General features: G+C 47.5%; 1 protein-coding gene across 2 annotated transcripts; it reads left to right on the plus strand.

Moving 5' to 3' along the window:
- The first annotated feature begins 432 nt into the window (after positions 1 to 432).
- Positions 433 to 5,080, plus strand: LOC131289919 (uncharacterized). Of its 2 annotated transcripts, XM_058319267.1 has the most exons (4): positions 433 to 600; positions 1,927 to 2,578; positions 2,669 to 2,914; positions 2,990 to 5,080. In XM_058319267.1, the coding sequence occupies exons 2-4, from the start codon at positions 2,536 to 2,538 to the stop codon at positions 4,060 to 4,062; spliced, it is 1,362 nt and encodes a 453-aa protein (XP_058175250.1). In that variant the 5' UTR covers positions 433 to 600; positions 1,927 to 2,535; the 3' UTR covers positions 4,063 to 5,080. The 2 variants fall into 2 exon arrangements, with proteins under 2 accessions (XP_058175250.1, XP_058175249.1); XM_058319266.1 differs by lacking the exon at positions 433 to 600 and having other exon boundaries at positions 1,702 to 2,578.
- Positions 5,081 to 14,069: the final 8,989 nt, after the last annotated feature.

Consider the following 14,069-nt stretch of genomic DNA (forward strand, 5'->3'; position numbering starts at 1 on the left):
GTCCATCAAATAATTCGCATGGTGCCTGAATCAAGTCACATTGAATACGAATATTTCGAAATTTGATTCTATTCAAGATTGAATCGAAACAAATTGCGTCCCAAATGAATCAAATCGAAACTGATACAAATCTGTGAAATGAGATCCACTCCTATAGAATCCTTGAAGAGATCGGTTCTTTGATTCTCCCGAATACAGATTCTGCCAACACTACTCTGCAACACCAGCAGTAGCAGTAACAACAACAACATCAGTAGTGTCCGTGCGTTTCTCCTGGTCGATCCTCCAGACATGAACAGTGCCAATAAACGAAACGAAAGTGCAAAAGAAAATCTATAGGAGAAACAAAATCTATCGAGATCACGCACTGCATGCTCTGTTGTGCAGCGCCCAGTGTGCAGTGGCAGTTACGTTGAGCCGTTTTAGCAACAAAGTAAGCGACTTTCAGCAGCGCGAGTGGTTGAGCAATTGATTCACTCGAGAACAACGATCGCTCGATTACGTGAGAAGAAAGAAAGTACTCCACGCCTGGTTGCGCGAAGGGGACGGGAGTGTGTAGTGTGCGGTGCTTACAGTGTCTAGCGCGCTGGACAGTTTGCGGTAATCGTTATTTTATGTCCTACGCAAACGATCTCCGTGTTGTGTAAATAGCGAAACACATGCGCTGATCGCAATAACCGAGTGTGTCAGCCGATCCGCAGTGTATGATTCGTCTAAAAAATCTGCATATATCCATCCTATTGCACCACGATCGTTTTTGCTTTCCGCAAAACAAAAAGAAAAGATCTCTTTTCAAAATAAATAAACTTAACCGCCTCCTCTCCATTAGATCCCAAAAAGGAATACGAGCTACCGTACCCGATGTCTCCCTCGCTCTAATCCACCACCACCGTCCGTCGTGCAGCCTCTTCCCTTTCTCCAACCGGGTCGGTGGGGGGATAATACGGTGAAAATCGTACATTTCCGCGGTTGGCACCAGCAAAGAAGGCTCCAAAAGGGGAGGAAAACAACACAAAAACGAAACAAGAACGAGAAGAAAGAAACAGAGACAAACCCCGCGCTCGCGCGTATCCTCCCGTCCCTTCTCGGTCGAAAAGGCACCATCTCGTCGTGAGCATCGTCATCTTCATCCTCTACGGCGCAGCTTTCTTCGTCTCCTGTGCAAAGTAACGGTGGGATCGTGCGAGAGGGGGTGGAGCGACGGGGAAAAGAAGTCGTAAGTAGTGGAAGGCGCGTGGCGTGTGTAGTGAAGCAAAGACGTCGAGTCCGCGGCGCACGGTTCGCCAGACGTTGGTGTAAGCGAGAAGGGGGGCGCAACTAAGCGCACTCGAGAGACAGAGACGGAGCAGGTAGCGACGGTGGATGAAAAAGAGGAGAACACAACACACGGAGAACGAGAGAGAAGCACACACACAACGCAAACAAGCACACCACAAACAGCATCAGACGGCGGTGAAAGAACATCGATCCACCTCACTCGCGGGGTCCCCAGAGTGTGTATACGATCGATCGATCGCGATCGTGTGGAGGAAGAAAGAAAAAAGGCCCGTTTCCTGGAGAAATTACGCTGCTCCGCGCAGGGACTCGTGTTCAGGTGGACGACAAGGGATTTGTAGTGATTCACCCGGCACAACAGTAGTCGGCGTTGTGGCTAAACCAAAAGTGCAGCAGACAAATTTGCATTGGAAAACCCGTACCCGGCGGCCGTGGAGTAAAAGGAACACTTGCAAGCTGTGGTGTGGTGCCTTGTACTGTGCATATTGCGTGAGTCAATCTCTGCGTTCGAAATGAGTGGGTGAGCAAAGTTGATGCTGCTCTCACCGTGTTGGGGACGACGCGAAGGAGGCAATAGGAAGAAAAGCTGCTTTTTTCCAACCACTTTAGGAGTTTTTATTACGAGTTTTAAAGAAATGATTTAATATTCAGCAGCGGAAAGGTGAACGTGAAACAAAGTGCCAAAATCGTCCGGGAAGTCGTCGCACGTACGCGCAGGATACACAAACACACTCGAACACATACACAGCCGTACGCCAATATTGGGGGATTAATCCGATCTCTCACCGGAGTGAGATGAACGCGACGATTGGAGTGAGAAAGTGAAAGGCTGCTGTGCGGTTTTGACAGTTCAAGCTCATCGTGCTCCATCTCACCCCAAAGCAAATACTCCTGGACCGAATGCGCAGTGAGGCTGTTGTTTTCTGTTGCTGATCTTTTTTACCATCGATTTTTCCTTACGATCATTCGATACGATCAGATTTTGTTACCTATGTGAGTCACTGTGTTGAACTAGTTCGAGTGTTTCGTGCTGTAAGGAAGATACGAATTAACTGTTATTTCGGTTGTTGCCCTTAGCAACTGACCGAGCAACCGTTGGCAAACCGTTGCCGTACGTCCTATTTCGTGGGCAGTCTATTCGGTGCCGATCCGTGCGCGGGGATCGGTGTTTTTTTACCCTTTTTTTGTGACAAACCGGTAAGGGATTACGATCCCGCAAACGCTACAACACTGAAAAAGTTAGTGCAAACCCGTCTCAAAATGATCCGCGACCCGGGTGGTTCCAGTCCCAACGAGAATCTAGGTACTGCGTCGCCCTTTGCCCGTTATTCTATTCGATGCCTACTGATTTATTCCTTTCATCACCTGACAATTTACCCCCACACACCGCCAGATTCGCCACCATCGCCAAAGTACGATCGAATAGCCGTGCTGGGGAGACCGCCGCCGCCATTGGACGACACGGAAATTCCGCTGGACATGACCGTCCGGCGGAAGGATTCATCCGATGGGCAGGGATCCCCACCGGGTGGCGATCAGTCGCGGGACGTGCCGATCAATTTGAATGTCCGGCCGAGTGTGATAACGAAAGCACCACCACCGCCTATCAAGAAGCGAATCAGCCATATGCACACCAACGGTAGTTTGAATGAAATATGTCGCTTAGAAATGGTAAAATGATAAATTTTTATTTATTTTTCACACTTCCTCCCAGGTGAAATTGTGCTTAAAAGTAGCGTTAGAACGAGCTCGTCCAGTGTCGTGGATTCAAAGCCGATCGTGCACGTTTCTTCCACGTACTGTGATGTTTCGATCGAGGAACACTTCCGGCGATCTCTCGGCCCGACCTACAGCTCGATCTACGGTGACAAACAGCAGCTACAGCAGCAACCGTCCGCCACTGCCCTAAACGTGCTGAACAACAACAGTAGCAGCAGCAGCAGCACGGTCGGGCTTGGTTCATTCGCAGGGCTCGATCCCCATCAGGCGCACCAAGTGAAACACCCACTTCCGGTGCCAATGTTGCTGCAAAAGCACCCAATGGAAACGTGCGAAACACCACCGATCGTAGCGATCAATAGTGTGCCAGCCAGGGCAACTGGTGCGGGCGGTATGAGAAATCACAGCAGCAGCAGTATTAGTTCCAGCTCTTCCGTTTGCTCCAACAGTAGCAGTTCCAGCAGTATCCTAAGCCACAGCAATAGCAACAGTAGCAACAACAGCAGCAGCTGCAACGCCGGCGGCGGTGGCGGCAGTATCCACAACAGCACCAGTAACAGTAAACCTAGCAACAACAGTATCAGCATCCGCTCCATACCGATCGCCAGCATGGGAGGAATACGCGTCGTCGCACCGGATACGATCAAGCTGAAGCTCTCGAGCGATCCGGCACCGCCGATTCCACTGATGCCCGCCACCGTCTTACCACCGTCACCCGGGGCACCCTCTCCGGCCGCTGGGTTGGTCGCGCTGCCGACCAACGTGGCCATATCCTTAACGTCGCCGAAGCACCAGACGGTGACAGCAGCAACGGCCCATCTGCTCCAGCATCCACCGCCACCCATTTCACCGGCATCGATGACCACCACCGGGTCGCTGTCATCCTCATCGCCGTCCTCGTCGTTGGCCTCCTCGCCGGCTCCGTTCCTTTCGCTGCACCCGCAGCACCCACACCAGCAGCAGTTGAAAAGCAACAGCATCGACTCGGGCGGTGAGGTCGACGATCATTTCGCCAAAGCGCTCGGTGATACTTGGAAGAAGATCCAGGAGAACAAGATGAATTTGTGAGTGCCTTATGCGAGCGGAACGAGGGGGGCATATATTTAAGGTGGCGGCGGTGGAAAGGTTTTCGATTGGTGGGCCCAACGGCCGCTTCTTTTTTATCACTGAGCTTGAAACTGCGGTAGAATGAATCTTTTTCTTTTATTATTTTTTAGGTGTTAAGGAGGTCTTATTTTAAACTTATTTTAAGATATTTTTTTACACCCCCGCCCATATTTTATAAACACCTGTTTTTTTGCTTTTAGAGTATGGATAACTTTTCAATCTGGTATTGATTTTACCCCAAAAACGAGGCGATTGTTGTTCGATCGACAAGAGAAACACGTACCCTTTGAACACGGTACACTTTTAATAGTGATGTACGATATTTTGTGATTGTAAACGTTTTTCAGGCTTAGCTGTGCTTAAATGTGGGTGCAAGTAAGCAGAACAAAATATTGTCTTTCGATGGGCAATCGGTGTGCTTCTTCTTTGGTTTGCCTGGTGGGAGTTGTTAGTTGAAGGCACAGTTTCAGTAGTGTAACTTCTATCAATTAGTACTTTTTTCAATACGAAAATCGGAGCAAATTTCATTTGACTTGTTCAGAACGAGTGCATTTACTAATTCCTTGTTGTTTTTGTTATAGACGTAATGTACAAGAATCGTAACCATTAGTGTGGCATACCCGATCGTGGATGATTGTAAAAGAAGTTTCTAAGCTTAAGATTGGCGATGAACAAAAACAAGATGAAATCAGGAAACACACAAACAGTGCGAAAGAGGATATTTCAAACGGAAAAGAGAACCTCCTGAAGCTAGAAGCTAGAAGATGGGAGGAAAACAATTGTGAATGAACCTTAGCCCGTACTTGATGGAATCGTACTGAAAGCGAACTGTAAGAATGATATTCGATACATTTAATGTAAGATACGGTGGCTTCCATCCTCCTACCCCCAAAACGGTAGTGTATGCATCCTTCGGGCGGACTGGAAGAACAAGCTTCAACCGGGTTAGCAATAAACTTTTTTTTAAAAATTACAATAACACTAACCGAAGAGTAGAACGACGTGGGAGCAAGCGGATCTCTCCCTACCTTAGTCTTCATCGGGTGCACTTACCGATGGTACCATCGTTGTCTCTTTTAAACCCGTTGTAAAACTCCACTGCTCGGAAATCTAAAAGTAGTTTACCTGATATTAGCTTCTATGTTAACAGCGGCGGTAGTTTAAATCGTTTGTTCGCTTCAATTTGCCACATACCTACAACATTGTTTTGCAAACAAATCATCGGCTTTAAACAAGCGGCAAGCTTTGAATGTTCTAGCAAAGATTTTTAACTTAAAGAACCACTACGGGTGCAATCAAACACCTGGGTACCTTGGCCGTTACAACGACGCCAAGGCAAAAGAAGATCACCCTCGAGTGAAAATCGAAATCAAAAGCAAACTGTTCCTCTCAAGTGTGTGAAACGTGAAACCGGCCAAGTAGTGGTAGGTTATTTTTCAAAGCATAGCGTAAACTTCCCAATAGTATCGTATCGTCCCTAGCTGCAGTCTCCATACGTTAAATGAAAGTTTTGTTTTTTCCCTTTTTTGTTTGTTTGTAAATCTTATATGCATAATGCTTACCGTTCCGGGTGATAAAAAAAGTTCTTTTTCGAGATTAAGCTACACAATTGCTTTTTTATAAAACAAAAATAAATGTCTCAACCAAAACTTGGTCCCGTACGCAAAGTGCGGGTGCCGCCATGGCGAGACGGATCGTCCTACCACGCGACGCGCTTAGGACGTGTAAGATATTATATCACGATACACGATCTCCAAAACTTCCCCCCACACCCGCCGCCCGTCCGCCCGATCGAGCGAGGAGTCGGCTTCGATAGCCCCAATCCGTGGTGACGTTGGCTCCCCTCGGCGTCGGTCACCTTCGGGTACTGATTTCGAATGGTGCTAGAAAAGATTTCAAATGCCATCTAAACACCGATTGGAAGCCAGTGCCCGAGACGATGGTGGTGCACGGGGAATAAATAACTACTAACTAGGAAGCTTCTGTGCCGCGCAAAGCTTCAAGCTAAGATTTATCTTCGTCCATATAAAAATATAATTTTTTTTTATCTGATAATGTAACGCATAGCCGTTTTTCCTTTGATCTTTGATACAGTTTATTTTTTCTCTAAGAAATATTTAGGCAATTAAGCAGCAGAGAAGAACCCGGCGCACACGGTGCGCCGAGGGATTGTAGTTTGTAATTGTTGTTAAAGAGTGTAAAAGTAGCGTACAGTTGTACGATGTTGAGAATCCAAGTAGGAGAATGGTGGAGGAGGGTGATAAAAGAGAGCGAGGGCTGAAAAAGCTTATCCTAATTCTTTTCTTTTAATGATCATTATTTTAACCCGCGTGAAGCGAACAAGGGAGAACGTGCCTGGAAAGAGGTGCACAAAACAACCGCAATGGATCGCAGCAAACAAAATCAAAATTTTATAAAACTATTTTAAAGAGATTCACCCACTGCTATCACACGGCAGTGAAGAGATTCTGTAGCGTTTATGTGAACGGTACCAGGAAAACCGAAACCCTGTTTTTTTAACTCTAGATTGTAAGGATATGACGTGCAAGTCACGCAATGAAATTCGGAAGCCACTGCGCAATCGGTTTTTAAACATTTGATACACGACGAGATAAACAAATTGCGTAGAGAATCAGATTCGCGCAGGGGAAACAAAGGATGGGCGCAGGACATTGAAACATTACAATACAGTGAGTGATGATTGGCGTGAAATGCGCGCTCGATCTAACGTTGTGTTTTGTAGCATTAATAATGAAAACAAAAAACGATGATAAATATTTTTGTGATAAAGTAAAGTGTACACTAACGGCAAATACGTGTGAGATGTTCGATTCATTTGTTTTCTGTTTCTCCTTTTTTTAATTTTGAACACCTTTTTAATGCATTTCAACCAGCAGAGACAAATTTCTTTGTAGAACTGTAGAATAACTCGGTTTTAGTGCAAACCAATTAGGAATATTAATAGAATATAAAGGATTATACTTTCAAAAAATCCTTTTCCTTTTTCGAACAATTGTAGATCAACATCGGGAAATTCAAGAAGCTCATAGTAAACGCGACACTTGTAAGTACAAAGAATATATAAATGGTACGCTGTACCTCGCTGTTCTTCGGGATCTTGTTTTTGTAAAGTTTGCTATATGTCTAATTTTAAGTTCTCTCCCTCAGTTTACTATTTGTTGGAGATTATATTAAATACCTATTTTCCAGAGAACGAAAAACCATATCTATATTGATATTGATCACCACTATATCAGCTTCGCAATGCGACTTCCTTTGAATACACACACAATATCTGAGTTTCCGCATAATAAAAAAACACTTATAATCAACATGATCGTAACACGTCGTATCAAGAGCAGGACACACGAGGGCCAGCAAGAATCCAACTCTAATTATGTTTGCTATTCTCACTACGTACACACAAATGGGGTTTAATTGAACGGTATCCTAGCCAAAGTGGGCGGTTCCGTACGCACTTGTGCCCGCCGGTGGCCAAACACTGACTGCGCTCTGTTGGCGAGCAAGTGAACGGTTTAAATCAACCGCTGGCTAGCGGTTAGCCGGCCGTGTGGTTTCAGCTACAGGTGACAAATCTAGAACAAAACCCACCCTTTCCTGTGGCACGTCAGCAAACGAGGAAAGAGCGGTTCGTCGGTCGGTTTCGGCCCAGCCGATACCCGATACGATCGACGTGGGGAAACCGAGCGAGCGCCGTAACCGTTTGCCCGATGCCCGATCATACAACCGAGCACGGAGGTATCCAGTGTTCCTGCGCCGGTTGCTCGCTACATTGAGATGTCGGAATTATTACGCAAAGGAATGCCTCCGGCGTGTACGAATGTGGATCACCGTGGAGGGAGCTTTGGCAGATAACCTTTCATCCACACTGCCATTCGTTCGTCCATCTCGTCGTCACTCCTGTCGCAATGAGATATCGCGCGGGTAAGCCTCCTCCTGGAGGCCACGGCTAAGGTAGAAACAACCCCACAAACCAGCGCACAGGCCAGCGTGTGGAAACAGTCACACACTCGGAAGGATCAGATTACCTATCCTCACACACCACACCTCCTGCTTCATTTTCTCTATCTTTCTCCCTCGAATTTGGAAGGTCTACCGCAATGTGTATTGCGTTCGCATGGAACGATCCGCACGGAGGATCGCACTGTTGTGCCTCGAGAAGCTTTGTGGCATCGTTTTACTCCGTGATTCTAGTGTTTCCCCCTCTGGCCAGGTTGGTCTTTTCTGTCCGTCGGACAGGGAAGAAGAGACGTGTACCGTGGAGCCCGTACTTTCGGTCGGCACGATTGGCTGCACACGGTCCAGCCGGCGGATGCACTTGTTTCTCACGTGTAACGGAGACGCTGGGGAAACAACACCTGATCCCGAGAACAAGGGGAGACCGGTATCTGCTTCCGGACGAAGATCGACGCAGATTGGTGGAAAGCAAACCAGGTGCCGTCCAACATTTCCCATTGACTTTTGAAAATGGTGGGCCATAGTATACGCAAGTGGGTGCGTGGTTCGAAATAGGTTGACATTTATTTGCCTGCAACACATCTAGCCAGCCCTAGAGGGGTATTTATTGTCGGGCACCTTTGGAGATGAGTTTTTCCTTCTGCCATAGTTACCCATATTTGGTTTGCATTCTCGAGGTTGGATCAACTTTCATAAGCGCAGGTGTGCTTGTCGTGAATTTCAACACCCTTGGGTTCAGATGAGACATTCACAAGAAGAGGACTACTAAACTAATTACGATTACGGGTAAGTTTGCTCCAATTTGAGAAACACCCCATTCTTTCCTGCTTTAAATGCTTTATTGATATCAACCAAGCTTTGCGTCATGTAAACAAATTCGCTTTAAAATATTAAATTTCTGGAAGAAGAAAAAAACCTCACGATTACATTCCTTTCCACACCAACCATATCCGGTTGTGTGGAATGGCAGAATGTTAATTAATCCATGAGACGTCAGTAGCGCTTATACTACGGTTTAAGCCAAACATGTACGTCAGATTCATTCATTAAAACATCCCCATTTTCTTTTCAGCTCCTCCCGGTTAACCACTTCCTCCATGTGGGAGTTCAATTAAACTTTCAACAACGAACCACTTTTCCAAACAGACTGGAGCGGCTCGAAGGTGGCGCCGAGAAGGAAAACTAGCAACTTTTTCCAATCCAATTAGCGTCCGGGTCGCCGCTCGCCTACGTTGGGCAAAGTTTTCCCCGGGCGGCAGCCAGGATTTTGCAGCTGCCGAACGTGTTTGCACCCCCACGATGTCACGATGCCAGACAGGATGGCTCCTATATCGCCCAGTCGCTCCCGTCACCCTCGTCCTTTCGATCCACTGCGTGCTCGTTTTTTCCTGTCCCATTCAGACATTATTCCATCAATCAATCAGTAAACTACGGATGAACAAGGGGAAAGGGGGAAGGAGTGAGGGCGCAGTCCTGCCTGTGGGTAAAACAATCGTCGAATCAAACGCCCATTACAAGTGGCTCGTTGGAGCTGCACCGAACTGCACGCATGCGGTTTGACCGTGATTGCATACATGTAGGGGTTTTTGGGAAGAACTGGGCAATCCGCATTGTGTGTGCCACGACGTCCTTGGCCCACGGGCCCACTGGGAGATATCCTCCGGGGGGAGAAGGCGAAAGGATGCACGCTGTCTGCTGCAATAACAACCCTTCATTCCTCCTCCGTTCTCTGTTAGCGCAACCCCCTCCCAACCGGATCTTCGCTCCGTGCGTCCGTTCTCTTCCGTTTTGCAACGATTGCCTGCGCCTCCACTGCGACAGTCTGGCTGGCAACGGCCGTTTCCATGAATGAATCTGTCCCGAGGCCCGAAGATTCGCGCGACACCGAGCAGGACCCCAGCAGTCCTGACTAGGGCAATCTATCTTGCTCACTCGCACATGCTCTCCCTGCTTGGCGCTGAAGAATAGCCATCACAGCAAACCCGCGGATGCATAGGGTAGCGTTCGGAATGGAAAAAATCGTCCTTCAAGGTCTCGTGCGGCGGGGTTCGAGCGAGTTCGCATCTGCGCCTGTACAGCACAACAGTTCTCCTCACCTTCGCCTTCCCATGCTATTCTATACACCCACCAACACTAGCGCACCGAGGACAAAACGGGTCGAATATTATTGAACGAATTTTGGATGAATTGGCTGACGGTGCACAACCACTACCACCACTGCTTGGTGTTCAACTGCACACACACACACGCTCATCGGTACCGCTTACCGATCCTACAAGGATCCTTTAGCCGCTGTCAAACCGCTGGCGCTGCCATTCTCCTGGGATCATAGAACGTTTGCTGTGTGAGTTTGCACGGGGATCCTGGTCGTTCTGCGTGCGAAGGAATGTTTGCGATTCCGACTGTGCCATTCCGGTACGTCCTTCAAGGACACTTGGCGCATGTGTACCAGACAAGTGACAGGCGAAACAGAAAATAGGCGTGTGAGCGTGACAAAAACCCTTCGGGATGGACTGCTTCAGCGTTCGGAAATAATTACACAATGGGACCTGCTCATTTCTCTTCTCTTTCGTTCGCTTGCGCTCCGGTCAGTCTGTTTCTTTCGCTCCCATTTTCCTGCACCCATTTTCCCCGATTTTCATTAAACACTGCTGCTGCGGAGCCGGGAGGATTGCGTTAAGATTTTCGTGAATGTATTCTCCGAAGCCTACTATGGCCTGTGGTGTTCGGTTCGGAACGGAGGGAACAAGTGGGAAAATAATAGACGAAAGGCGCTCCCTGATTATTTTCTTGATTCCCCCGTCGTTAGTCGTGTACGATGCATCCCAGTAGCCAGCTCCGAAAACACCAGCTCAACAGCCATCAGCTTCGTCAGTCTCAGGTGGTGTCGCCAAGGACCGCTGCTGCTTAGTGTGACTTTGTGATTCGTTTTACGGTCCGCGCGAGTAGAGCCACGCATCAACAGTGAACCAACCTCATTTGAACATTTGTGTGCCAGTTTGTGGAGTGAAGAATTGTCCTTGACTTCCTGGAAGTGTGCAAGGTGATCCATCGTTCCGGAAGAGCATTGGGTTGAGTAATTCTAAACCGCATCCCTGGGTGGAGGCCCTGCGATTGTGTAATGATATAAACAAGCTGGTATCAGCGGCCATGCCCAGCCAGTTCCTTCCTCGGTACAATGTATCTCTTTCAGACGGACTTCCGTGTGTTTAAAGTGTGTCCAAGTCAAACGTTGCCGCTCGTCAAGGCCGTTGCTATTGGCTGGTTGCACACGTCCTCGTTGCATATTGTGCAAATGGCATGTGTTGGCAAAACGCAAAGTTAACCTTATTTGAATTAATTGGTTTTGTTGTTCCATTTGGAGGATGGTACATTGCAATTTATTAAACGCATGTTTTTTAAAACAATAAACCACGGTTCGTATTTCCATGGAACATCATCGTCAGAACATTACCAACCATTCACTGGACGAAACGGTTTGGATGCAATGCAAACGCCCTGTTTTTGGAGGAAAGAATGGTACCTTCAAGAACAACTCCCACTTGGTTCAGGCGTCATCAATGCTTACGCATGTACCCGACGATTGCGTGGGCACGTCGTAGGCGGCCTCAAAGGCGTCTTGCTGACGGCCATACCAAAGTCATTATCCTTTTTTCGGCCCCCACTGCCACTGCTGCCGTTGCTCGTTCTATAACAGCCCATCCCTCGCTTTCAGCGAAAGCACATGCCTTCGCCGGATTGCACGCAGAATTCTGCTAGTAGGACGGCAGCGCTCTTGGCTGTCTGGAGGCTGTTCCAAGAAAAAGGATTTACGCAATCCAATTTCGAAGGATACGAAAACGCTCCGTCGCGTTAGGGTTTTAGGCCTCGTGTCTGCTCCAAACCCTGGTGGAGGTGTCGAAGAATGTTTGTGCTGAAAAAACAAAGAGAGGGTGGCATTTTGTCGAGTTAGAGCTCTGAAGAAGGTTCCCTTACAGAGTATTAAAGTTAAAGTTTAACATTCAAGGTTGTACGCTAGAACAAAACGAAAAACAAGTCAAGCTAAAGTAACGGAAAGCCAAATTGTACTTTCTTTTATGCGTCGATAGAAGGTCGCATTTTGCATCATTCCTTGGAACGACGAGAAGCCTTCTAGGATCTACAGTTGGGTGTTATTGGTTGTGCTTTCCATCGCGCATCGGCAGTTGTTGCCTGTGCAACATGTCCTTCCGCCGATTTGTTATCACTACCACACTAGAAACGCCGCGCCTGGTGAATCCTTACGATCGTGACGTAGGTGTGGGTTCCTGGTGTGTACGTCTTCTTGTATCCGAGTTTCTGATCCTCTGCCCGTGAACGTATCTGGATTAAGCATTTAAATTCCCAATGGAACAACAGTTTTCGCAAATTTTAATTCATCCCGCCCATGCACTGACCAGAAACTGACAGCTCAACGGACAATTTGCTCCAGGCAGTTCAACTACGAACTGTCAAAAGTGAAGCGCGTTTCCTTAGATTGTGTATGTGTAACGTGCACTAAACGTACATTGTGTTTGTGTTTGAATCGGTTCACAACACACAAACACACTGCAGTTTGCATTGTTGAACTATCGTTTTTTCATAGTGTTGGTGGCTTGGTGTCGCTGTGTGCGCATCAATTGGGTGTGTGTGAGTGACTACCACATTCAACGCACAGCCCTGATTGGTTACAGCTAAGCGGTATTTACCGATTCGAATGTTCGTTTGACGGTGATTGAATCGGTAGTTCAAGGTCATCGAACCGGTCATAAAACTCTGTCCGTTCGTTTTACGTATACTCGTCGCAGTAGGCACCGCGTCGTTCGCGTGTTTAACGCGTTGTCTTCACGTCTGCTCGAAGCTGACATACAACAAGCTGCTTCAGATAGAGTTTAGCTATTTTTCAGTGGTTTTGCTGCTGTTCCATATTCCGCCGTGTCGTTTCAACCAAAAATCGTGCGCTTTGTGTCCGTGCCAAAGGGTGTTCCGAGTGTGCAATCGAATTTCCGTGTAAGTTCCCCGTTCCCGGGAGGATTGATCGCATGAAAGACATCAATCAAGGCGCGTTCGGGGTCCGTACGAAACACACCCGTCTCATTCAAGTTCTAGGCACATCGACACACATCCCGTGTGTGCTTCTCCAGTAGGTAAGCGAAGATGGTCTCCTGTGTGCAGCAAAACTGTGTAGAACGCCGTCCGCTTCCTTCGCCATTCAGCATTCCAGTAATGTTCCGCATGGAGAAAAAATAAGGTTTTTCAACACCGCCGTCGTCGTCGTTGCAGAGGTTCCGGTTCGCATTGCTCTAACAGCAACAAAACGCTTTCTCTGTGTACGTGCGCATATGAATGGTGGAGCAAAGCAGTTCGTAAAGGGAAACCCTTTTGCTTCTCCAGCAGTCCGCAACTATTGAATGACTTCTCGCGGACGGCGTTCAAAAATGTGGTGCTGTGGGAGGCTGCGGGGGAGAAGTAAAAAAAAGGTGTGAACTCGACAGAGCCAAGCAAACGGAAAAATAGGGCTTTAAGGCATTCCTGGTAGCACGGAGCCCTTTTTCGTGGCCGATCACACAATGATAACTAAATAATATTTGAATTGAACAGTTCCAAACACCGCCATCGAACAAAGAGAATCGACTGCGTGCAGCGTGCCGCTTTGCTTAGTAATCCGTTTACGCAGAGAAAGTGTGGCTTCAATCTCATCTTCCTACTCCAGTTGTGTGGGGGTTTTCTTTTTCATTTTAAATGGCATCGTGCTTAAACCACACCGAAGGGTTTCTTTCCGTACGTTTCGTCGGTTCTGATGCAATTTGGAAGGAAAGTGGCACAGAGAGGGAACCGAGAAGGAAGCGATGAATTGAAAACAATTTTGTACAATTGTTGCAAACGTGAACACGAACGAATCGAATGAAATACACTCCTGGTTTCCGTTTTTTTCTCGTTTGTGCGCTGATTTCTCACTGTTCTTGTTTTCTCTTCTTTTTGTTGCTCGCCAC

This window comes from Anopheles ziemanni, chromosome 3 (assembly GCF_943734765.1).
Source record: "Anopheles ziemanni chromosome 3, idAnoZiCoDA_A2_x.2, whole genome shotgun sequence".
Classification (NCBI taxonomy): domain Eukaryota; kingdom Metazoa; phylum Arthropoda; class Insecta; order Diptera; family Culicidae; genus Anopheles; species Anopheles ziemanni.

Excerpts from the sequence above, each read along its gene's own strand:
- LOC131289919 (XM_058319267.1), top strand. The coding sequence starts at position 2,536 with ATGATCCGCGACCCGGGTGGTTCCAGTCCCAACGAGAATCTAG. Across the intron at positions 2,579-2,668 it reads CAGTCCCAACGAGAATCTAG|ATTCGCCACCATCGCCAAAG; the intron begins GTACTGCGTCGC and ends ACACACCGCCAG. Across the intron at positions 2,915-2,989 it reads CAGCCATATGCACACCAACG|GTGAAATTGTGCTTAAAAGT; the intron begins GTAGTTTGAATG and ends ACTTCCTCCCAG.